The 25,524-nt window shown below is 34.5% G+C and overlaps 2 protein-coding genes and 1 non-coding gene across 8 annotated transcripts in view; 2 read left to right on the forward strand and 1 right to left on the reverse strand.

Moving 5' to 3' along the window:
* The window catches only part of LOC105470001 (transient receptor potential cation channel subfamily C member 1), an 81,920-nt gene that overhangs the window by 50,252 nt on the left and 6,144 nt on the right, over window positions 1-25,524 (forward strand). For all 6 annotated transcript variants that reach the window (XM_024789200.2, XM_011721691.3, XM_011721693.3 and 3 more), the window contains 5 exons: window positions 1,510-1,641; window positions 4,751-4,946; window positions 8,649-8,985; window positions 14,899-15,038; window positions 16,691-16,834. In XM_024789200.2, coding sequence (XP_024644968.1) covers window positions 1,510-1,641; window positions 4,751-4,946; window positions 8,649-8,985; window positions 14,899-15,038; window positions 16,691-16,834 — 949 coding nt within the window. The remainder of the gene's footprint in view (window positions 1-1,509; window positions 1,642-4,750; window positions 4,947-8,648; window positions 8,986-14,898; window positions 15,039-16,690; window positions 16,835-25,524) is intronic.
* Window positions 1-25,524, reverse strand: part of LOC105470002 (procollagen C-endopeptidase enhancer 2) — a 135,808-nt gene that overhangs the window by 13,932 nt on the left and 96,352 nt on the right. The window lies entirely within an intron of this gene.
* LOC112424677 (U7 small nuclear RNA) lies at window positions 25,217-25,278 on the forward strand. Its single transcript, XR_003015515.1, has one exon. It is a non-coding gene; the product is annotated as a U7 small nuclear RNA (small nuclear RNA).

The following is a 25,524-nucleotide window of genomic DNA, read 5'->3' on the forward strand; positions in this document are numbered from 1 at the left end:
TATATGTTACATTTTTTAAAAAGCAAGCTGTTCCTTTATTGTGTCTGATTATGTTCGTGTATAGATAGAAACTATCAAGAAGGACATGCACAATTCTATGTAAAATGACTAGTTTTGAGGATTGCAGTTGGGAGGTGATGGGAGGACAAGGATTAGGGGAGTATCATGTTTCTAAATTGCTTACCTCATGTTTTATAATAAGCATGTATTTAAATTTATATTAAAAGAAAAATATGCATTATATAATATCTACCAAATTTGTAAATTAAGAATTATATTTATAAATGAACTATAGCAAAATTTTTCTGCTTTGTTTTCTATTTAGGTATGGAAATATGAATATTTATAGATGGCAAAGGGAGTGCTTTTTACATTAGAAACTGCATAAGGAAATGATTTCACTCTTAAGATTTGAAACATCTTTCAAACTCATAACCTGAATGAATGAACAATGTATTACATAGATTGAGCATATTAAAGTATTTTTATGGTCTGGGCGCGGTGGCTTACACCTGTAATCCGAGCACTTTGGGAGGCTGAGGTGGGTGGATCACAAGGTCAGGAGATCGAGACCATCCTGGCCAACATGGTGAAACCTCGTCTCTACTAAAACTACAAAAATTAGCTGGGCGTTGTGGTGCATGCCTGTAATTCCAGCTACTCGGGAGGCTGAGGCAGGAGAATCGCTTGGACCAGGGAGTCTGCAGTGAGTGCAGTCACTGGACCAGGGAGGTTGCAGTGAGCCGAGATCGTGCCATTGCACTCCAGTCAGGTGACTGGAGTGAGACTCCATCTCAAAAAAAAAAAAGTATTTTTATTATTGAAAAAGAAAAAATTTATTAGTCATCAAATCCACATCATATTAAAAAATTATGTTATTAGCATATTTTATTTAAAGTTATATTGGGTTCAAACCAGGCACAGTGGCTCACACCTGTAATCCCAGCACTTTGGTAGCCCAAGATGGGAGGATTACTTGAGGCCAGGAGCTTGAGACTAGCCTGGGCAACATAGCATGACCCTGTCGCTATAAAATTTTTAAACATTAGCCTGGTGTAGTGGCATGCACCTGTAATCACAAGGCTGAAGTGGAAGGATCCCTTGACCCAGGTGTTCGAGGCTACAGCAAGCTGTGATCACTCCACTGCACTCTGGCCTGGGTGACAGAGCGAGACCCTGTCTTTTAAATAAAAAATAGTTGGTCCAGAAATATGAATTTAATTAAATTGAATTAAACAAAAATCTTTATACCAAAGGCATTTTGAATCTATGAAAAGAGACAGTAAAACAATTTTCTAAAAAGCAATAGATAGCGAGGTTTTTCAATATTTATATCTCAAAATATTTGTTTTAAGTCTTTTTATGGAGGTTATCTTGTAATAAATAAATCTGTAGTTTTTCTTTTAATTTTATAATATTTTAAGTATGCATTTATGAAAATTATAGATTAGAATACTAATTATCTGTGTATAAGTTTATTTTACATTATGGAATCCAATTTTATCACAGGTTTCGTCTCGATATATATCGATGTTTGGCCAGTCCGGCTCTAATAATGTTAACAGAGGAGGATCCAATTCTGAGAGCATTTGAACTTAGTGCTGATTTAAAAGAACTAAGTCTTGTGGAGGTGGAATTCAGGTGGGAATGAATGCAAATTGTAAATTATATAATGTCTTTTGTTTCAAATCTTCAACCTTAGTTTCTTCATTACCCAAATTATGATTTGTATATATTTACATTTGATCCAAGAACACTACACCTTGTTGCCACTTTCCCTCAAAGGAACAGACCCTGGTGCTACTTAAGTCATTCCTTCCCCATCTGCCCTCTGCCACGTTATAACCACCCTTACTCTCTTCCCCACTTTTCAACCTAACTGAAGGCATTGTAGAGCCGTGTGAAATACAGTAGGAGTTATAGCCTAAAGCAGGAGCAAATTTATTCGTAGTTGCTCTCTCTCTCACACATCTCCTCATTCTCCGATTCTATAATCATCCTTCAGTAATGATCCTTCAGATCTTTCAAAAGCACATGGAATGCTTTCTGTATGTCAAGGACATTCCACACACACAGACATAGTCCCTTTTCACTATTTGCTTAGATTTTCTGGTAAGATAAATATATATGTAATACATGTAAACATAAAAATAAAATACAACTAATTAAGAGGGATAAATACCCAGTCTGAGTTCTCTTCTGAAATGAAGATTAAATGTAATTTTGGTACTTGGCATACCAAGGAAGCACTCCTATTATTTTCCTTTTAGGGGGGTAAGTTGAAGAAAAAAAAAAAGACTTTGTAATAGCAGCCTATGAAACTACTAATTTAAACATTTTTTAAAAAAAATCCTTAGAAAACTACTTTTGTTAATAGTGGAGTTGAGAGAAAGCGTTGAGATTTTCCTTTATGGAAAAGTATCCCCGTTGCCCTCTAAAGAAGGAGGAATTGATTGCGATTTTTTACCAGCCCCTGTTGCAGGGTTTCTACTGGGGATCTATAACTATTACTACCTTTTCTTTCCTATAGAGCTGCTATTAGAGTCCCATGTGTTGTGTGACACTCTTTCAGTGACTTGACAAAATTGGGAAAGTTCAAACTTCTTCCTGGAAGGGCAGTAAGAAACTTGGAGTTTTCTTTAGCTTTAACAGCAGTACTTAATGTGTTCTTCATAGACCTCAGTTCCAGAAACTGAAAAAAGACTTGTTTGTGTTTTCAAGTTTGGAACTACTGTCTTGTAACTTGGATAATTTAAATTTTGTTTAAACTTGATATGACATAAAGTATGTACTTTACTTTGATGAACACACAAAACATGGTTCAAATGTAACTTGTTGCTACTTTTAACTTTATTAGCACATGAGGCTGTTAAATTATTCTGTTTATGAAGAACGACTGTTAAATTATTCTGTTTAAATATGAAGAACTTCCTATTATAACCTCATAATTTGAGTCTGAGTTATATAAAATAAAACTTATTCAACTGCTTTCAAACAGGATTTGAAGAAACTGCTGTGATTATATAATCATAACATAATAAAGCTAGATTTAGAAGTGATCATAGAACCCATTTACTTCAATCCAGTGTTTTATAGACAGTGGAAGAGATTTATAAAGGCTAGATTTTTACTGATAGCAGCATCTAATTAGGAATAGAGTTAAAACTGAAAGTAGGAACAAAGTTATAACTAGAATATAGGAATCCTTGCTTCTGGTTTTCTGTATTTCCATCTAAACTATACAGCCACTTATTTGTCTTCAGTAATGTGTTAGAAATGGATTAGATTAATAAGATGTATAAATTTCACTTTTGAATCTCGTAGTCCATCAAATGTTTATCCAAATATGGAATATTTTTGTAATAATATATACTTTTGATAAACGTTCCCATCTGCAGTTAGATTCCTAAATCAAGAAGCAGGGAGTGCCGCATTTGTTAAATAAATCCAATTATTTATTCTCAGGAGTTTTGACTACATAGAAAGTATAAAGAATGATGAGAGACTAAAAAAAAAAAAAAAAAAAAAAAAGAATGATGAGAGAAGTTAAGGCAAAGTTTTTATTCTTAAGTTATAATTTTTATATAGCCAGTTCATGGAAAACCCCATTATATAGAAAGACTAACCAGTGGGAAATCTTCCTGTTTCCCTTTCCTTTCTGTTTGGGAAAAAACTGAATAAAGACATTATTTTCTGAAGCCCAACCTCAAGACCATGGCTCATAATTATTTATTTCTGACTTCATTCCTAAGTTATTATTAAGCTTAGACATAAAGTTAATGTAATTGATTTTTTTTTTTTTTTTTTTTTTTTGAGACCCAGGCTGGAGTGCAGTGGCACCATTTTGGCTCACTGCAACCTCCCCCTCCTGGGTTCAAGCAGTTCTCCCAGCCTCAGCCTCCTGAGTAGCTGGGATTACAGGCGCCTGCCACCATGCCTAATTTTTGTATTTTTTAGTAGAGACAGGGTTTTGCCATGTTGACCAGGCTGGTCTTGAACTCCTGACCTCAGGTAATCCACTCGCCTTGGCCTCCCAAAATGCTGGCATTCAGGCGTAAGCCAACACACCGAGCTGTAATTGATATTTTTTAAAAGAATTATATATTAAAACTTCTTCATTTCCCACAAATTAGTTCAGGCCTGCCTTTAATAAGCAGTTCAAACCCAAGATTCAAGGAATAGGGATTCTGAAAGAGAGTTTTTTGTTAGGCGCATTTTAATATCTTTCTAATTTGAATTTCACTCAAATGAGAACTTTATGAATCAAAATGCTATTTTAATATTAGAAGTAACAAACATATTGTAGACTATTATTGAAAAAGCTCTAGTTAAAAATTTTATGATAATGATTGGATAGCATTAAGATATTATGTCTATCGTTAAGGTGAGTAATATAAAAGGAAGTTTTAGCCAAGCTTACAGAGAATAAGGGAAAATCAGTTAAGTGAAGAACTGGTTGATAAACATTATTAGAATTTTTAGGAATAACATCAGTATATATAAATGAAAACTGTGCTCATCTAAGACTATTAGTATGAACACAAGGAACATAATTGTGTTATGGTTTTCCCCAAAGCTGTGGAAAAGTCGTGCACCAGTAGTTTCCTTTGATTATCCACAGAAAATGACTTCAGATTTTGTATAACACTGTCAGAATTAAAATGTTGCTGAGTAAAAACGTTTTTAGTGAATATAGCTTAATTAGAAGATGGAAATGACATTTCTGATAATAGAATGCTGCATTTTGTAGGAATGATTATGAGGAACTAGCTCGGCAATGTAAAATGTTTGCTAAGGATTTACTTGCGCAAGCCCGGAATTCCCGTGAATTGGAAGTTATTCTAAACCATACGTCTAGTGACGAGCCTCTTGACAAACGGGGATTATTAGAAGAAAGAATGAATTTAAGTCGTCTAAAACTTGCTATCAAATATAACCAAAAAGAGGTATGAGGCTTTCTGTAACATATTTAAATTATTTTCTCTACAGTAGTCTAGTGGCTCAGAGCAAAGGCTTTGGAGCAACTCATCTGGGTTGAGATCCTAGTTCTGCTTCCTAAAAATTGTGTCTTGGGATAGTTATTGAATCTGTCTGAGCTTTTGTTTTAATAATTAATTAAGAATATATACTAAAAGGGTTTAGCACAGTAAGTATTAGCATTAAGCAAGTATGCAATAAATGGTAGTTTTTATTATTTTTAGTAATATTGATTTATAACATGGATGTTGATTTAATGTTTTTGCTAAATAGTTGCTACACAGGTAAGATCCTTTGTAGTAGGTACAAACTTTATAGTGAAGTTTCCATCTTGTGTTTTGTCTGTCATAGGTTTGTTTTCATTGATCTGGTTACAAATAGCCCCTTCTATAGTAATAGTGATTTCTATTTAAAAATAAAGTATCAGATATTATATTTCCTGATTCTTCTTATTTATAATTCATTGTGAAACTCAAAAGTGGAGAGGTACATGATATGATAACTAAGTTAAATCTGACTTTTCTGGCATCATCCCTTTCTGTTAAGAGAAATGCCCATTTCTACTCCCCATGCATACATATACATGTGATCCAGGAACTTGAATCAGGAAGATATGCACTTTAAATTTCATTTTTGAGATAATTAACTAAACAGTGAGATTCATATGTAGATAATAACAATATATAATTGATAGTATGAGATGTTGGTAAATGATATTTATTAGGTATTCTAAGACTATTTTCATTATTAATACAGATGTTTAAATAAAACTTGCTTATCAAATTTATATTATTACAAAAATGGGGCCTGAAATATATAATGATAGAAGGCCAGATACAGGACCTTTGGTGCTAAGGGCAGAATTTTTTCTTATCTTGGTTAAAAATTTAAGCCTCACAAAGCTATTAGGAAATTGATGGAGGAATTGATGAAGGATGTTTATAAGTTAATATATTTGCTTCTGTGTTCCACAACCTAAAAGGGACATGAAGTACTAGAAAATGATATAATAAGGGGATTACAAGGTATAAAATCAATTAAAGTGATTTAAAAAAAAGAACCTCAAAGAAAGGTGTAAAGAACTAAAATTATCCTGGTTAGGAAAAAAAATCTAAGAGGCAATTTTCTAATGATAGCTATATCCCTGAAGGACTCACAGAGTGGAGTCAAAATAGAACCAAATGTACCGTTTTAAAGAAGATGAAAGAAAAGACAGGAAGTAACAGTAATATTTGTGAGTTGAAAGGAAGATATTTTGCTATTTTAAAGATGAATGAAAATGTAAAATAATTTTTAAAACTAGATTTCTAAATATGATCAATTGGGAAGATATTTTCTCAAATAGTTGGTAAGCTTTGTCTAGGTTATCAATCTTGAATAGCAAACTACCCTGAAACTTAGTGGCATAAAACACTTCACAGTTATTTTATAATAATTTCATAATCGTTTTATTCTGCTCGTAGATTCTTAGGTCAGGAATTAGGAAAGGGCATGGCAATCATGATTTGTCTCTGTTTCTCCGTGTCTGAGAATTCAGCTGGAGATAAATGACGGGGCTATCATCAGCTGGAGGCTTCTCCGCTCACATGTCTGGTGTCTGAGCAGCAGCTGAGGCCTCAGGAACAGAGAGCTCTGAGTGGTCTGGGTGCTCAGATGGGTGAGTCCACAGAAGGTGGGGCTCCTCAGGGGCTCCTCAGAACTCACAGCAGGAACCAAGGAGAGGCATGGCCATCACAGTGGGCAGACTTTGAGGATGTGATCTGAGAAGCCTCTGCGGGCTGACTGGGGTGTATACATATGACCTCTGTATGTAGCCTGGGCTTCCTCACAGCATGGTGGCTTCAGAGTGGCTTTTTACATGGCAGTTCATGGCTCCAAGAGCAGGTGTTCCAGTGAGCAAGGTGGAAGATGCATGGCCTTTTAGGACCTACCTTCAGAAGTCACATAGCATCACCTCTGTTAGAATCTACTAGTCAAATCTATCACAAGCCTGTTGAATTGAAGAGTAGGAAATTTTGACCTCCCCCTCCCCCACCTCTTGATGATGGAAAGAAAGTGTGTCCATCTTTTACTGCAGACTTAGAACATTTCTAGTTAAACTTTTTATTCCAAATACATAGTTAACATTACTGTGAATTAAATCATCATTGTATAGAGGCATAGCAAGGACAGTAACCAGTCCTGAGATTGCTTTGATATTTGGAGGAAAGGTGAAACTACTGAATTTGAGATGTTACTAAACCTAGTCATTGGTGAGAGGAAAATCTGTTTCTCTCCCAACATTTCACCTTGAGGGACAAATTAAGATTTCCCAAGAACATTGGAATCTGAGCAGAAGAGTAAAGAATGAAGTAAGACTTAATTGCCAAAATTAAGTATTTGCATATAACATACACACATCTTCCCATATACTTTAAAGTGTCTTTCAATCGCTTATAACACCTAATACAGTGCCTACACCTCATTTCATTCATTCAACATAGTACTTGCTGTGAAGAATATTCAAGTTTTGCTTATTTGGAACTTAGTGGATTTTTTCTTCCAAATATTGTTGATCCATGGTTGGTTTAATCCACAGATGTAGGACCCACAGATACAGAGGGCCAACTGTATAGTATATTAGAAATTTTCTTGAAAGCACAATAAACAACAAAACACTATCCAATTCTTTTTTTCACTACAGTGTTAATTCTACAAATTATATTCTATTTTGGGATAAATCATTTTAAAACAGAAGGTTGACCAAATATTATTGTGGGTTACCTGAATAATATCATTTTGTAATAATTTCAAACCTGATCACATGATTATATATAGAATTATCAGGACCCTTAAGTTATACTTCACAACATGAGCATTATATTGGAAAAATATTGCCTATAAAATTTGTCAACTAAGAGGATTTGTAAACTTTGGTAAATTAGTTTCTGTACCTGAACTAAGATTTTTCTCATATTTGGGAATATTTTTTCCTTTTCTTCTCACATGAAATTCAGTTTTAAGCAGGCTTAAGAGTGTCTTTAATACTTTTTAAGAAATCCGCAGTGTTTCCTTGGAGCAAAAATAGGTCTAATATTTAGCTTTTTATTGTTTTTGCTATCTTGACATCTTGGCTCCTTGTAACTAAACTCAATAGTTTCTTTACACTGAAGATGTCCAACATTAGTTAGTAGTATCTTTTTCTATGGATTGTGCATGCTAACTTTGAAATTTCATAAATATTATTATAAGAGGTTTTATATATTAAACATGACAAAATGGCTAAGTAGGCTAATAATAATAGTTAATACTTAAAGAGTGCATGCTATGAACCAAGCACTATTCTAAGAGCTTTACCTTTAATCTTCATAACTTTATGAGTAGATACTATTATTATTCCCATTTTACAGATGGGGAAGTTGATGCTTAAAGAAATTTAAAAACTTGGTAAAGGTCATTTACCAAGTAGCAGAGCCCAGATTTGAATCTAGGTAATCTGGCTCCATAGTCTGTCTTCTTAACTTCTACATGCTTTTATTACTTGTTAGAAAAAGGGAAAAAACAAAACTATGTTCAATGTATAGAATTGATTTGTAAACTTTTATTCAGTAAACTTTGAATATCAACCAATCAGTATTTAAAGGTTTCCTTTTACTTTTTTTCTTTTTAATGTGTGTGTATGTCCTTTTCAGTTTGTCTCCCAGTCTAACTGCCAGCAGTTCCTGAACACTGTTTGGTTTGGACAGATGTCAGGTTACCGACGCAAGCCCACCTGTAAGAAGATAATGACTGTTTTGACAGTAGGCATCTTTTGGCCAGTTTTGTCACTTTGTTATTTGATAGCTCCCAAGTCTCAGTTTGGCAGAATCATTCACACACCTTTTATGAAATTTATCATTCATGGAGCATCATATTTCACATTTCTGCTGTTGCTTAATCTATACTCTCTTGTCTACAATGAGGATAAGAAAAATACAATGGGGCCAGCCCTTGAAAGAATAGACTATCTTCTTATACTGTGGATTATTGGTAAGTATCAAGTTAGTTTGAAAGGTTTTGTCTTTATTTAGCCCACTAATTCTTTCTTGCTTGATGGCATTGTGAATATTGAGTTCAATTTACAATTTCACAGTGTTCACACCACAAGAATTTGAATACTTCCATGATCACTGAAGACTTAACTAACATGTCTGTAAAGATAAATGTTCCTGAACTTGATGATAAGGAAGCATATCTCTTATTTAATATTTCTTAAATACATGGAATTTTAAAATTATTTATTCTCAGACTCTACAGTTATTCATGATTGTAAAACAGAAAAACAGCTTTAACACATGAATGCTTTTTTGGTGTAAGAATATGAAGTTTTCTTAGGTATTTTGAAACTATTTATACTGTTCTGCATTTTAAAAGTTAACTATTCTATTTCATTTATAACATTAGTTTTCCTTTTAAGAACCTATGATCTTTTTGGTTTTTGTTTTGTTTTGTTTGAGACAGTCTCACTCTGTCACCCAGGCTGGAGTGCAATGGCACGGTCTTGGCTTACTGCAGCCTCCGCCTCCCAGGTTCAAGCAATTCTCCTGCCTTAGCCTCCTGAGTAGCTGGGATTACAGGTGCTTGCCACCACACTTGGCTAATTTTTGTATTTTTAGTAGAGATGGGGCGTCACTACGTTGGCCAGCCTGGTCTCGAGCTCCTGACCTCGTGCTCCCCCCACCTCAGCCTCTCAAAGTGCTGAGATTATAGGCATGAGCCACCGTGCCCAGCCTACAACCTATGAACTTTTGCAGATACATCTTGCTTTATCTCTATTTTGGAAACATTATTTAATTTAGATTTAAAGGAGTCCCTGGTGACTCATTCCGTAAATCATTTCTTTGTAGTGATAGCCAGATCTCTTCAGAAATGATAGTTTTTTAAAAAGTATAAGACATTTTATTTCTGAAAATTATTTTTATAAGTATTACACTATATAATAAATATCTTAAATCACCTTCTACAGTTTTTACTCATCTTGCCCTCTGTGTGTCAGGGTGCGTGTGGAGAGTTGAGGTAGAATCACATTATCTGTTTATGGTATTTTAAAGACACTTTCTTTATTTCCATCTGTATCTTCTACCTTGTTTTTAACCTCAGCACTTCCCATCTGTCCATCTACTATTTGTTATAGAGTAAAAGGGTATTAAAATTTAGTCTTATATATGGCACAAAGTATTGATCATATTTATCTTTTGATTAATACGTTCCTGATTGTTTCAATTATTTAATACTTTGATAAGTTATTTCACAATGTTCAATTTTAGTTCTTCTTTAGCTATACAAATACTTTTTATATTTTAGAATGTTTATTTGAAAATCCGTTACTTTCAGGTAACTTGATTGTAATTAAAGTTTCGCTTTTAACAGTATTCAATCCATGATGCATTAATGTTTAAAATTAGGTAAAAATAATATACATCTAAACTCTAGGTTAAAGAGAATTAAATAATTCCTTCTTGTTAATATTTTTATTTCCTGTAGTTTTGCTCTTATCTAAAATTTAATATTTTAATTTAGGAAATAATTTAAACTTTATCATATATGGTTTTATATTGGATTGTGGGACTCTTTTCAATGTGAAATATGTTTGTATTGCTATTTGAGTAGTTAAAAAATTCCTGGAAGTATTTTACACATTAGTTTGAAGAGAATTGCTAAGAAGCACTTTCCCTATATTCATTTAAACTGTTTGATTGTTATATATTCCTTAGTCTTAAACAGATGAAATTTTATAACATTTATCTCTATAACCTATTGTTTAGTAGTAAGAAAGAATATTTTCTGTGTTTTGTTGTATTCAGCTTACCCAAGTCTGTATAAGAATCAAGTTAAAGTTTGTATGTCTTAGCAATGAGTAAAAACTCACCGAACTAAAATAGTCATACCACTCTTTGAATAGCATAAATATTACTACTGTCCCCAATTTTCATAATAATAGTAAAACTATGGTTCTTCCCTTTTAAGAATGATGATGCTGTTTTCAATGATATTACATGTATACAAACATGTACCCCCTTACACACATAATATGATGAATTTTCTAACCATATTCTACCTCACTAGAAGAATGCATATGCATTAAGCCAGTAAAATTCCTGGAAGTATTTTACTTTCCTCAGCACAGCTTCTGCTTTGAAACAGTTTGATCTCAATAAGCCTTGCCAAGGAAGTCTTCTTAAGCCTTTTATGTAATTAGGTCACTCTGGGCTTTTTTTCAGTATATAGATCCAAACCTGCTCTAAGTGAGCATGGAGGAGTATTTTGCTTGCTTGCCTAAAGTCATTGCTTAGTTCAACTTATTATTTCAAACAGTGAACACAGTGACTTTTTAATTCATCATGACCAATTTTTGTATATTTGTTTTGTTTGCTTTCATTAGCTTTTCAGAAAAAAAGTAGGGTTAGGTTATAGTACGTAAAAAGAGAATAATTTGTTGAGGAATGCACAGAATATCAGTGGTATCCTTTTACTTAATTTTTGCTATTAAACATAATAGAATGGCTATTATAAAAATGTATTTTTTTAATGTCATGTACCTACTTTGTCTAAGCACAGGCAAAAGCAGATACGGCCCCTACACTCATGGAGCTTATGATCTAATAAAAGCCAAATAAAACCATCAAAAACTTGACTTGAAAATCATACAGATAGATGAAAAATCAAAAATAGATTAAGTGCTATTGATTAAAGGTCATAGTGTTAGGAGAGCAAGCATATTATAGGGGCATTTGCCCTAGTCAGGGAGGTGGGGAAAAACACTTTGAGGAAGTAATAAGTGAGCTAAGATCTAAAAGATAAATAGATGTCAACTGAGAGAACTGGGAGAGGAAGCTACTCTAGGCTGAGATAAAAGCACATTCAGAAGCCCAGTGGCAAGAGAGAATGGTACAAAGAAGGATCTGAGTAAAGGCTAACATTACTGGAGCAGGGAGAACCAGAAGAGCTTGATTCAAGGTGACGCTGTAGAAACATATTTTACCAGACCATGCATGGCCTTGTAGGTCAGGTTAAGTAATTTTGACTTTATAGTAAGAACGGGGGAAACCATTGCCTGCCTGAAGTAGGCGACTGACATGATCAGTTTTGCCTTTCGAAAAGATCATTCTATCTACAGTGTGGAGGATGGGCTGGGAGGATAGTGCTGTGGCAGGAGTAGATGGAGACCAATATTGATGCCATTGCACTATTCCAGATGAGAGGTGATAGTACCTTAGACTTAGGGTGATTGTGATAAAGAGAGAAGGTAACAGACTTGAGAGATATTTATAATGTAAGGCCAGTAGGACCTGGAAATACATAGTATATGAGAGGTGAAGGACAGGGAGATTATTAAGCAATATTGGTCTTTTGGAAAAGTACTAGATTTGGGGATTTGTGTGTTGCGGGTAGATCCTGAGTACAGTTTTGGATATGTTGAGTTTGAAAAGCCTTTGAGATATTTAAAAGGGATGGCAAGCAGGCAGTTTGTCTGGAGCTTGAGTTAGAAAGGTATGAATATCTGAAAATAGGTGGTATATGAAACTATAGGCATAGGTGAGACACAAGGAGAAAGAATAAATTGAGAAAAAGAGAGGACCTAAGATCAAACCCTTGAGAAATCCCAAGATGGCTGGGATTGCTGCTTTCTAATGTTATTATTAACATTAATTCTAAAAAAAAAAAAAAAAAAAAAAAAAAAAAAAGACCTAAAATATAGAATGTTGGTTATGTAGTGTTTGCATTGCTTGAATTAGTTTAAACTTACTTTGTTCTTTTTGATCCAGCTTGGAAACATGGAATACATCAAGTGTATTAGCTTCATTTTTGTGGGGGTATTGCAGAGGAGCTGGGAAACTAACCAACTGGTCTTCACTGTACTTTCATGTCTTTTTTGGTCAAGTTTTCTCCAATTCATGTTGTAAGTTTTTGTTAAGAGTTTCTTTTAGGTGAAATATTGCATTTCACAGAAATACATTTCTGTAAGCATCTTTCTTAGTTTGATGTTTTAATATTAACAGGAGTGTATTTAAAGTTTAAATATAAGGGTTTTTGTTTGAAGATGTTTCATAAATAAGGATTTGCACACATCAGGATCTAGGATTAGACAATAATTTTGAGTCTTCAAGAAAGTATGGTCATAGAGGATTTGTTTAATATGTTTCTGCTCCACAGCTCTGAGTGGTAGGTGAAGGTTGAACATAAGAAATATCAGAAAGTTTTCATCCCTACTCCTTCCCCAAATAAAACAGTATTTGAGTTAATAAAATGTTACCTGCAGACTATTTCATTTAACATTTTTAGACAGTTTTCATCTATTCATTTTGAGTAAAAACATACTGAGGTGGAATTGTTAAAAATGTTTTTCTTGTCAGATCTGCAAATGTTTTAAAAACTTTTTTTCTCTATAAAATATGGGTACTGCATAATTACGATGTTTTGAACAGAGATCTTCAAGGATGTTTCTTGTGTTTCCCAGGGGAATTATTTTGCTTACTGATAAGCCAGAGAATGATTCTGATTGGACTAATTTGATCTCCCCCCATGTGTACTCTATTCTTTTGTTACTCTATATTCTTCCTGAAGATGACTTAATGAAGGAATGTACCATAAAATGATCCTGAATTATGTTACTGAAGTCTGGTACTCCTAAAAATATATAGTTATAGAGGAGCTTCTGGCCAAAAAAGGGAAAGTTTTTCTGTTTGTTTGCTTTGGTTCTTATTTTTGTATATTTATTCATTTAGCAATATTTTTAGCACCTTGTTTATATCAGGTACTTTTCAGGACATTTGGAAACATTGGTAAATAAAACAAAGATTCTTACCCTTGAAGAGCTTACCCAAAGTGGGGGAAAGATAGTCAATTAATAATATACCTAATAAGTAAATTATATTCAGTGTTAAAAAAGAGGTAAGTACTACAAAAGAAAGGCAAAAGCAGAGTTAGGAGAATTGGGAGTGGGGGACAATTTTAAAGTTGCAAAGAGTTTGCAATTTTAAATAGGGTAGTCAGGGAGGATGATGAGCAAAGACATGAAAAAGTGAAGTAGTTAGGCAAATGGATCTCTGGGTGAGGAGGGTCCAGCCTGAAGGAGGCCAGTATAAAGGCCCTAATCACGTGTTCAAAGAACAGCAAGGAAGCAAGGAGGCCAGCGTGGCTAGAATAGCACAAGGAAAGATTAGTAGGAGATGAGGTCAGAGAGGATAGGTAATATGGAGCCTTGCAGGCCATTGTAAAGACTGGTTTTGATTCTGAGTAAAATGGGATTTAAGGGAGGGTGCAATGCCCACTATGCACAATCAGCAGCAGTGGTTTTGTTTTTTTTGATATTCGCACTCACAGAACAAAATAGGCTGAAACCTGGTACTAGGTTTACTTAAATTTGTAGAAGTAAAAGATTTGAACTTAAATATATAAACTTGAGATCCTTTGCCATATAGATGATTTTTAAAGCCATTAGATTGGGTGAGATCATTAAAGTAGTAAGTTTAGGTAGAGAAAAGGAAAGGATTAGGGACTGAGCCCCTTGGGCGGGGGTGTGTGTATGTTTGTGCACGCACATCCATGTGTATGTGTCCGTGTGTGTGTATCCGTGTGTCTCCGTATATGTATGTATCCCTGTGTGTGTGTCCATGTGTGTGTATCCATGTGTGTTTGTGCCCATGTGTGTTTGGCATCAATTTATTTGGTTTCTTGTATTTGTTCCACATCCAAAGATGAAATTTAAGGTTATTTTCTTCAAGTCATATGAAAGTTAAGGTTATTTTCTTTCAGATTTTAAGAACTTTTCACTAAAATGTTTTTGTTTTTGTTACTTTTCTTTTGAATAAGGCTATAGGTGGCCCAAGGATTATTTATTTAATATTTAGTTTATTATTGAATTAAGAAAGTGTTATCTGATTTTTTTCTTCCTTTTCTTAGGGATGATTTGGTCAGACATTAAAAGACTCTGGTATGAAGGGTTGGAAGACTTTTTAGAAGAATCTCGTAATCAACTCAGTTTTGTCATGAATTCTCTTTATTTGGCAACCTTTGCCCTCAAAGTGGTTGCTCACAACAAGGTGACTATTTACTATGTCAATTGAAGGCACAAATTAAGTTTATTTTGGAAATAACTAAGATATTTAGCTATGTAACTCAGAGTTACATTGAGCCAGATCGGTGTCTGGTGTGTTTTCATTCTAAGCCTATCTGTGTGCACATAGTTTCCTATTTTACCAGTAGTTTACAGGGCGTGACGTACCTTTACATGATGGTTATGTATTATATAACAGGGACCATAGTTGATATTTGGTATACTTTATCTCTTTTTATCTACCCTGGGATTCTTTGAGACTGAAGTCCTTATTTCCTTACTCCCATTTTGCAAATAAGAAAAATGAAGCCTAAAAATATTAAACAACTTGTCCAAACCACACAGTAAGAAACCAAGACTGGATTTAAATCCTGCTCTGTCTAGGCATTTTCTTTCTACTATATGCCAATTCCTTATATCTGACCCTAGGTTCTTTTAGCTTATTAACCTGTATATACTTAAAATGAGAACAAAGTAACTTAAAATGATTAGTTTTAGATATCTTTATATCTGCCAGAAAGAGAGTTTCCATTCCATTCCATTCCATTATATAATATTTTACACATTTCAAATCATGATTATCAGCTTTAAAAGTGATGTAAATGTTATTTTTCTAATAACTATATATTTTATTTAGAATTTGACAAAAATCTACCCTTATAGATAACTTATAATTTTACTTTCATCAAAATTTAAGTTCCCCCAAGCCCAGAAAGGGTAATAAATTTTGTGTTAACTAACTTTGTTTAAACCCTGAGTTTAGAATTCTTCTGGGGTGTCACATTCAAGGAACTAAAATATACAATATTCTCTGTTTTCCTTTTTATTAGTTTATAGATTATTGAAAAGGCAAGCTCATTATTTTACATCATTTTACTTTATTAAAAAATTCTATTTAATTGATCAGTACTATGGAATATGTTAGGTATGTTCAGTGTCTAGAGTATGAAATTACTCAGAAAATAAAAATTGGTCATATATAGATAAATTGTTTGATAATGGAATTGAGAGACATTGCTTTTTCAGATTGATCTCTTTAGTTCTATAAGTGAAGTACCCATATAATTTATTATCCAAATCAGGACATTTTGAGAGTGAAAGGGGGCACTATTAATAATTATGCCAGGACAACTGGTACAGCATCTTAAACTATCCCAGGCAATGGGGACATTTGACCGCTATGTCTAGGTACAATAATGCCCTCTTTTTTATTCTGTATTTAAAAGGGGGGAAAAAACTCTAATTCCAAGTCAAAGGAGTAGGTTAATGTAATATGATAGGGAATTAATTGACAGCACATGTACTTAACGTTTGTGTTGTGAAATTTAAGAAAACTAGCCAACATTTCATTGATAAAAAGTTTAATGATCATTTAAAAAATACTTAATTTTCTAAAATTTAAGAGTTTATGGAAAAACCTCTTCATATAGAGTGATAATGCCTCACATACATAATAATCTTTTATTTCATTAAAATATTATTTCTATTTAAAAAGAAGAACCCTATAAAATGTAAGTGGAGATCCCCCTATAAGAAGACAAAATTAAAATGGCTTTCTTTCAACAGTCAGAATACTTGCTTTTATTTTCCTAAATTGAGAGAGCTTATTTACCTTTGGCTTTTTCTTCCTAACCTTAGTTTCATGATTTTGCTGATCGGAAGGATTGGGATGCATTCCATCCTACACTGGTGGCAGAAGGGCTTTTTGCATTTGCAAATGTTCTAAGTTATCTTCGTCTCTTTTTTATGTATACAACCAGCTCTATCTTGGGTCCATTACAGGTAAATAATTAAAATTTCTTAAAGAACATTTGTTAGATGTCATTATTGTTACATCTTTCTACTTGTCCACTGGAATACTGTTCTCTCATGATAATAAAGCTAAACTTTGCTTTTGAGAATAAGTAGCAATTAGAAGGACACAGCATGTTTATCTGCTTTGCTTCTGGCTCAGTGGTAATCCTTTGCTTTCAGGTATTCCAAGTTTATTACGCTGTGATCCATTAGCCTCCTCCCCCCACTCCATAGACATAGATATGTTTAAAATATAATTACACTTCAGACAGTAGAGTAACATAAAAATCTGCTTTTTGTCAAAATGAATCTCACATTTAAAGTTTTAAATATTTTAGGTTATAAGTATAAAGGAGGACCTGTGCAAACAAAAATAATCATATTTGATGATTTTGAATAAGCTATATTTAAAAGAATACCTTCACTTTTGTTTAGTAAATATTAAATGTAATAAGTTGGAAAGTAGCATACTTAGAGCTTAAAAATTTATAGAGGCTATGTAGTTCAGCTTTATATTTTATAATACTTTATAGTTAAAGAAATTGAGCTTTTGAGATGGGATATGATTTGTCCAAAGTAGTATGATTATGTATGAGAATTCAAGACTAAATTTTCAGTCACTTTGCACCAAAGACAAGACTCACAATTGGTTGCATTTACCCCACAGAGTTTCGTAACTGGTTGTTTTCAGAAGGTGGGGTCAACTCTGCTAGCTCTATGTAATACTATAGCTTATTAATTCTGAAAATCTGAACAATATTCATTTTTCCTTAATTCAAAATTTACTAACAATTTAGATTGTGTCATATTTTTAAAGGTGATATTTTAAATAAAAGGCATAATTACCTTCTCCAAACAGGGATATGAAAATAAAATATATAGGAAAAACCTGATTTGATTAGGCTTGTGCTGTCATCCAGCAACAGTGTTTCCTGAAGTGTGGCTCTTTCTTAACCAAGTCCTGTGAGATGCTCTGAATTAAGTAAGTTTGGGATACACTGCATACTGTATACCTCTTTTGGGAATTGACAGTGCATGTTATCACATTAAAGCCTCTGAGAAAGAAAGAAATTTGTTTAGCCTTATTCAAATCATCATTACCTAAAGTCATTTAACCTCATACCTGTTTTTCATGAAATATGTGCAAGTCTCTGTATTTTTCCAAAACATAGTAAGCCATAGAAACACTGGCTTAAACTATCTGTTCTTTTGATTTATTTTTGTCACTAATATCATCTATGAATGCTTTAATCAAGAGTCTACAGTGTTTTTACATGCACATTGATTTTTTTTTTTTTTTTTTAACTGAAAATGGATGACAGAACTAGGTTTCTATACTACAAATTTCTTTATGGACCCCTCTAAAGGGTTAAAAAGGAGAAAGTATAATATTGTTTAGGAATGAAGAGTCAATTTCTGACTTCTGTTTCCAGCCGACACGGAGTAATAAGGATTGGATTTACCCTTCTACCTAAAGCAATCAAAAAGGAAAAAAGAACAAAATATATGAAAGAACAGCTTATAAGAAACTAGACAGAAGGCAATAAACAACAGTGATCTCTAAGAAACAAGAAACAAAGATTACTCCAGCTTACTGCTTTGTGAGAATTTTTAGGCTATTGTGCAGAGTGGGTCATTGCAGTCAGAGCCTGGCAGAAATCTGGATTTAGGAGACTGATATGAGAGGCCAGTGAGACCCAAAAGACTAGAGTTTGCAGGAAGGGTACTGGAGAGGACACAGCAGCACAGAAAGAAAATTCTGTAGATCTGCAGTTGTCTCCCTTGAGTATTCAGCAGAGTACTGATTAGCATATGCATGTGAGGACACTACCTGGGGCAGGGAAAGAACCATCTCATGCGACAGGATTAGTGGAAACAGTACTTAGAGCTCACGTAGAGGAGAATGCCTGTTTAATACACTGATCATTGGGTAGAGTACTTAGAAGGGTCTTGCCTCAATACTTATCTCTAGCCTACACACTGCTCTGGTTTCAGCGAACAAATATTAAAAGCAAGATGTGAAAGGATTAAATTTTTTCCAAGTAACTTAAATGTGTTCATCAAAACCTATCCAAAAGCAACACGGATGTTAGAATTATCGGATAAGGACTCTTCAACAGTTATTATTATTGTGTTCTATACATACAAAAAGTTTAAAGTTTAGTAGAGACATGGAAGATGTAAAAAAAAAAAAAAAACAAAAAAAAAAACAAATTAAACTTTGAGAGACGAAAATTTCACTGTGACATGAAACATGCACTGGATGTGATTAATGACAGATTAGACATTGCAGAAAAACACATTAGTAAACTTGAATAGGTAACAACAGAAACTATTCAAAATAAAATGGAGAAGAAAGAATTTTTAAAAGTGAAAAGAGTATCTGTGAACTTTGGTACAACTTCAGGCAGCCTAATATTAACACTAATGTAACTGGAATCCCTGAAAAAAGGAGAGACCAAAAAAATTTTTGAAAAAATAATAGCAGACATTTTCCAAATTTGAAGAAAACTACAAACCCACAGATCCAAGAAGTTCAATAAACCTCCAAACACAAGAAACATGAGGAAAATCACACCAAGGGACATCATATTCAGTATATCACTGCTGAAAATCAGCGATAAAGAAAAAATCTTCAAAGCAAACAGAGAATAACAGGTCATCATATACAGAAAAAGAAAGGTAAGGATGACAGTAGATTTCTTGTCAGAAACAATGCAAGCAAGGAGGCAGGGGAGTGATATTTGTAAAGCACTGAAAGAAAAAAAAAAAACTGTCAACCTGGAATTCTCTACCTCGCAAAGTATCATTCAAAAATGAAGGTAAAATGTAGACTTTTCCAGACACACAAAAGCTAAAAGAATACATCACTGGAGACCAGCACTACAAGGAACATTAATAGAAGTCCTTCAGGTGGAAGGACTACAATAACATAGGGGAATATGGATCTAAACAGAAGAATGAACAAAATACAAATATACCCAAAGGGAATGGTAACTACAAAGCTAAATAGATAGGCATTTTTTTGTTGTTTCTTCTCTTGCTTTAATGAAGGATGCCAGCTAATCCACTTCAGCAGATATAAGAAACATGATTGGGCATAAATCAGTAATGCTTTATATTTTAAAGAAAAAAAGACATGAAGATAGAATCTATACATAATTGTGGTAACAGTAGTAATAACAGCAGACATTTATTGAGCCCTTACTATGTGCCAGATACTGTTCTAAAGTCTTTATTCACATTTATTACCTCATTTAATCCTCACAACCATTCTAAGAGGCAGACTCTTTTATTTCCATTTTACAGAGGAAGAATCTGAGGCATAGAGACATTAAGTAACTTGCGCAAGGTCACATGGTTGGTAAGTAGCAGAACTGGGATTCCAGCCTAGGTGGTTTGGCTCCAGAGCCAGTGGTCTTAATCACTATACTAAATCACCCTGCAGGTTGTATAATATTAAAGAATAATATGATTCCCTCATTAACTCTTATTGTATAATAACTTCTGTGGGCAGGCTTTAATAATTTACAGATTTTTAAAAAATTATTCAAGTCACATGTTTCAAATGAATTAAACAACCTTTTACACTGACAGTTGGATAATTTAGACAGAACAACCCATGACCACACAGCACTCTGCCCTTTTTTCCTTATTTCCTTTTTTCCTTACCTGGTCCCAGGGTGGGGCCCTCTCTCAGGTCCCACATGCTTCCTGTCTTTATTCTTGTAGCTTAGTACAAAAGATGTGATTATTAACAGTTCCTCCTGCTCCAAGACTCTGCTGCGTGGGTCCCTGATTCTTACCCATCTGTAGCACATACTGTTGGAAAAATGGCACACATAGACTTACTCAAAACAGGGTTGCCACAAACAACACAGTATCTTGTGGACCACCACAAAGTGAAGTGTAATGAAATGAGGTATGCTTATATTTTGAGAGCAGTTACTGGTACTAAGTAGTGAGAGGGTTCTAACTGAATCTGACATTTAAAGTGTAGGGTGGAGTGGGTTGAGGAGGATAGAAGAGAAAGAGGCAAGGCCTTCAGAGAAAGCAACCCTTCAAGGAGTTTTACTCCTGCTGTCCAAGGGACTGTCAAATCCAAAATCAATCCAGAGAAAGCTAAAGTTTATTATGATTGTCATATTTGATAAGACCCAGACATGAAGTCTAGTGGACCTGTTTGCCCTTCCTCTTTCTTTCTTCCCCTTCCCACTGTAAAACATCACCACCTTTTCTTTGGTGCTATGCTAACAAGTCCTTACAAAAGCAACAAGTCTCCCACTTCAGCTTGTTTTTGACCTCATGCTTTCAGGCCTCACATCTAGAGAAACTAAGTGGAAAAAATATTGGTTTTTTTTTTGGAGGGGAATATGTTATTTGGGAATTTTCTCAAATATTAATCCCTTTTCTTCCCTAAAGTTCCTCCCCTTCCTACTTCATTTAGGATAGGAGGTGCATTTCTTTCCCAGAGGTTGAAATGTTTCCTAGGGAAATCTGCCACATCATGTGATTCTAGACAGTTTAAAGGCAGCACTTACATTGATTAGGTTTCTCTGAGGAGGAGCCCCAAAGCAGAAGTCTCTGGCAAGGATTAGTTCTGGGGTGGTGACAAGCAAATCAGACCAAAGGAGGGGAGCCCTTGAGGGTCTGTGCATGCATTCCTAGGCCTCAACATTTACGGTACTTGAAAGTGCTTATATCTAAATGTCTTGCTTTTCTGTTTGGTCTAATTATTAGAGCTACTGATATTACAAATGAATGAACATCCCCTTGGATTCTGACAGGTTGGTTCAAAATCTTGCTCCATCACTTACTGTTTACAGTGTCTGTGAGCCTCAGTTTCTTAATCCGTTGTTGTGAGGATTAAATGGGTCAGTGTATGTAAGATGCATACCAGAGTACTTGACACATGGTGGGCTTTACATAAATGTTTAGGTCCATTTTTTCCATTCCTTTTATAGTTAGTTAACTATGGCAGACCTGAAAAATAATACAGGAAAACTTGGAAAGCTTAGTACTTGAGACATGAGTGTGTATTTTATTTCTAGTGAATTGTTTGGTTTTACTGGATAATTATCAGGTTTTATTTAGTAGCCTGTATAATATAAGTGGCATGTTGGTGCTGCTTCTAATGAGTAAAGAGCTATTTCAGGTGTTTTGCATTTTTGGTGTATATTATAGTTAGAGAAACCGAGGAGTCATGTAGTCCAGAGGTTCCCAAACTGGTGGGGCTGCAGAATCACCTGGGGAGCACGTTCAACCTAGATTCTCAAGTCCTACCCTCAGAGATACTGGTTAAATTGATTGGGTTAAAGCTGAAAAATTACATGCAGATGCACCATTTGACTGTATCCCTTGTATAGATCAGGAAACTAAGGCCCAGCTCACACAGTGTTAGAACCAGGACTTGGTAATTAACTAAGTTAATTAAGAAACTAGGAAAATGGTAAAGAATCATTCAACATTTTAATTAATGCACCAGGCTCTGGAGCTAAGACATGGTGCCTGCTCTTAAAGACTGCTAGAGGAGACAAACATAACATAAATACTAGTATGAAGTCAAAAAGACTGTTTTAGCAATAACAAAGTTACTTTGGAATCATGACTGAGGAAGTATCTGGAGAGAGTCAGGAAGGCTCCTTAGAGGAGGTGGCATTTGATCTGAGCCTTGAAGGGATGAGAAGCCTGCCTGGCAAAGGACAAAGGGGGAGATAACATGCAGAAGTGTGGAGTCATAAAGCACAGTGTGCTTGGAGAAGACAGCCTATCCTTTATAGCTGGACTGTGGATTGGAGTTGGGGAAATGAGGCTAAAAAAGACAGGCTGGGCTGGACACTGAAGAGACTGAAGGTCTCTTTGCCAGGAATTTTAATACCACATGTGCAAAGGAGATTTTTGAGCCTGGGTGGCTTGCTTAGATAGAACTTTTGGACAGATAATTATGGCTTTATTCTGGAGGGAGATTTGGAAAGACAATGACTAGAAATTGTCATTATTATTGCTTTCTTTTGTTAGCAACTTTTGTAATTTAATGAGCCTAATGATAGCAACCTTTTCCTTACGAGGGATTTAGGTTGTTTTTGTTGTTCTGCATAGTACTCGTGTGTATGAGGCTTTTTGCCTCTGTTATTTCTAAGGATAAGTCTCCAAAAATAGTATTAACAGATCAAAAGATATGATCCACCTGACACCTCAGTATTTTTATTTTTTTACAGTAGAGTGTGTTAATTTTCTGTAACACAAGCAGTATAAAAATAGTTTCACTACATTAATAGCATTTGGTGCTTTTTTTAAGTTACGCTAATTTAGTGGTTTGCTTTAATTTCACTTTTTCTGATTAGCAAGGATTTTTTCCTCTGTGTGTACTAGTATTAACTCCTATGTAAATTTCAGTATTAATATTTTAATTACCTTTCTCTTTTCATTTCACAAGTTTTCATATTTCTCAAGTTAAACTGCCAAATAGTTTTTAAAAATATTTGAGAAAGCATTAGTATTACTTTTACAAATACATAAACCTTACAATCTCTCAGTGTAAAATAAATTTACTGTTTTTAATATTTGCCTCTCACATGAATATTTGGTTAGTATCTTCAAGCCAGTATTCACCTAAGTGGCATCCACTGTTCTACTTTTAGTTCTTCTTGTATAAGAACCAATATCATGCTATTAAACAACAAGTCAGGCCAGGCATGGTGGAACACACTTCTAATTGCAGCACTTTGGGAGGCTGAGGCGGGAGGATAGCTTGAGGCCAAGAGTTCAAGACCAGCCTGGGCAAAACAGCAAGACCTTGTCTACAAAAAAATTTTAAAAATTATCTGGGCATGGTGGTATGCGCCTAGTTTCTCATGAGGCTTGAGTGGGTAGGATGGCTCAAGCCTAGGAGGTCAAGGCTATAGTGAGTCATGATTGCACCACCATACTCCAGCCTGGACAACAGAGTAAAACTCTGTCTCTTAAAAATTTATTTTTAAATTTAAAATTTAAGCAAGTCATGAAGTTTGTGGTGTTCTCATTCAGAATTTTTTACCTTGATATTGAACTCGATTACATTTATTTAAAACATGTTAAATTAAAGCTACTTTGACTACATGTTTTAAAATTAAAATTATATCATACACGGTCACTATTGGAAAACCTGATTTACCTGTAAGCTTACAGTGTCCAGACTTTCCTCAAGGTGATCTTTTCTGTAGTTATCAAAAGCAGTTACTGTATTCTTATTGTCATAGGGATTGAGTTCTCTACTGAGTTCTCTACTGAGATGGTATAGCTTTATTCTAAGCAACCACAATCTGAATGGATGCTTTTCTTTCTCAAGGTGATCCAATAAAGCTGTCATTAATTAAGAGGAAAATGCATTTCTTCTCCTTCTTACATATTTTGAGTTTTCTGATTCTAAATGTCCCCCGCTTCTTGTGTCAGAATTTTATAAGGGGGCCAAGTGAGGGAAGCATAGGCCTTGAAAAGTACCGCATGGTCTAGTCAAAAGCACAAGTCAGGCATATTGGATCTCTCCACTCTGGCAGAGTCTGGGTTACTAGCTTGTGGCATGCCTAAGAATTTAAACTCACCTCTTCTGCTTAAATAGCTGGTCCACTTTAGTGGGCTGGAAGCATCTGGCCAATTGCCTGTGGCTACCATTTTGTATCACTGAAAGCAGGGATGTGCTATGCTGGCAGACTTGGGCCAATTAGGAATTTTATTTGAACTTTGATGTAATTAATTATATAAATTTGACCTATTAAATTTGAGGAAGGGTTGTTTCAAAACACTAATTTTTGTATATCAAAAATAATGAGGCCAGGCACGGTGGCTCACGCCTGTAATCCCGACACTTTGGGAAGCTGAGGTGGGCAGATCACTTGAGGCCAGGAATTCGAGACCATTCTGGCCAACATAGTGAAACCCCATCTCTACTAAAAATACAAAAACTTAGCCAGGCGTGGTGGTAGGCATCTGTAATCCCAGCTACTTGGGAGGCTGAGGTAGGAGAATCGCTTGAACCTGGGAGGCAGAGGTTTGTAGTAAGTCAAGATCGCGCCACTGCATTCAAGCCTGGGCAACAGAGTCTCTGTCTTTAAAAAAAAAAAAAAAAGTCTGCCTTCTATACCCTTAGTTATATATACTTCCATAAACATGGTTAACAATTTCTTGTGTAAACTTCCAGAAATTTCCTATGCATATTAAATCAGATCTATATTAAAATATGTATCTTGTCTATCCTTTAACAAAATAGAAATGGGAGCCGTTCCACATATACATACAGTTTTACACCCTGCTTTTTGAACTTACTGTCTTACAGCCATCTTTGTATGCTAGCACATGTAGATGTTCTTCATTCTTTTTAAAAACAATGTTGAGTAATGTTATAGCTCTTTTAGAATTTGTCTAGCAGGCTTTCTGGTTTTTGCAGGAAAGTCCCCCCCCAAAAAAATTAAAAACTAAAAACTAAAAACAATATTGAGGATTTTCTAAAATTTTTTTGCTACCTCTAACAATGCTGCAGTGTAAATCCTTGTATATACACGCATCTTTGTGTACTTCTATCTACTGGTTAAATTTCTAGGGATAGAATTGCTGGGTCAAAAAAGTACTATCACATTATTCCCCAAATTTATATGCCAATTTAAAAACTAAGAATTTATGAAAAGTACCTAATCTAAATTTTG

Source organism: Macaca nemestrina, chromosome 2 (genome assembly GCF_043159975.1).
Source record: "Macaca nemestrina isolate mMacNem1 chromosome 2, mMacNem.hap1, whole genome shotgun sequence".
In the NCBI taxonomy this organism is placed as follows: domain Eukaryota; kingdom Metazoa; phylum Chordata; class Mammalia; order Primates; family Cercopithecidae; genus Macaca; species Macaca nemestrina.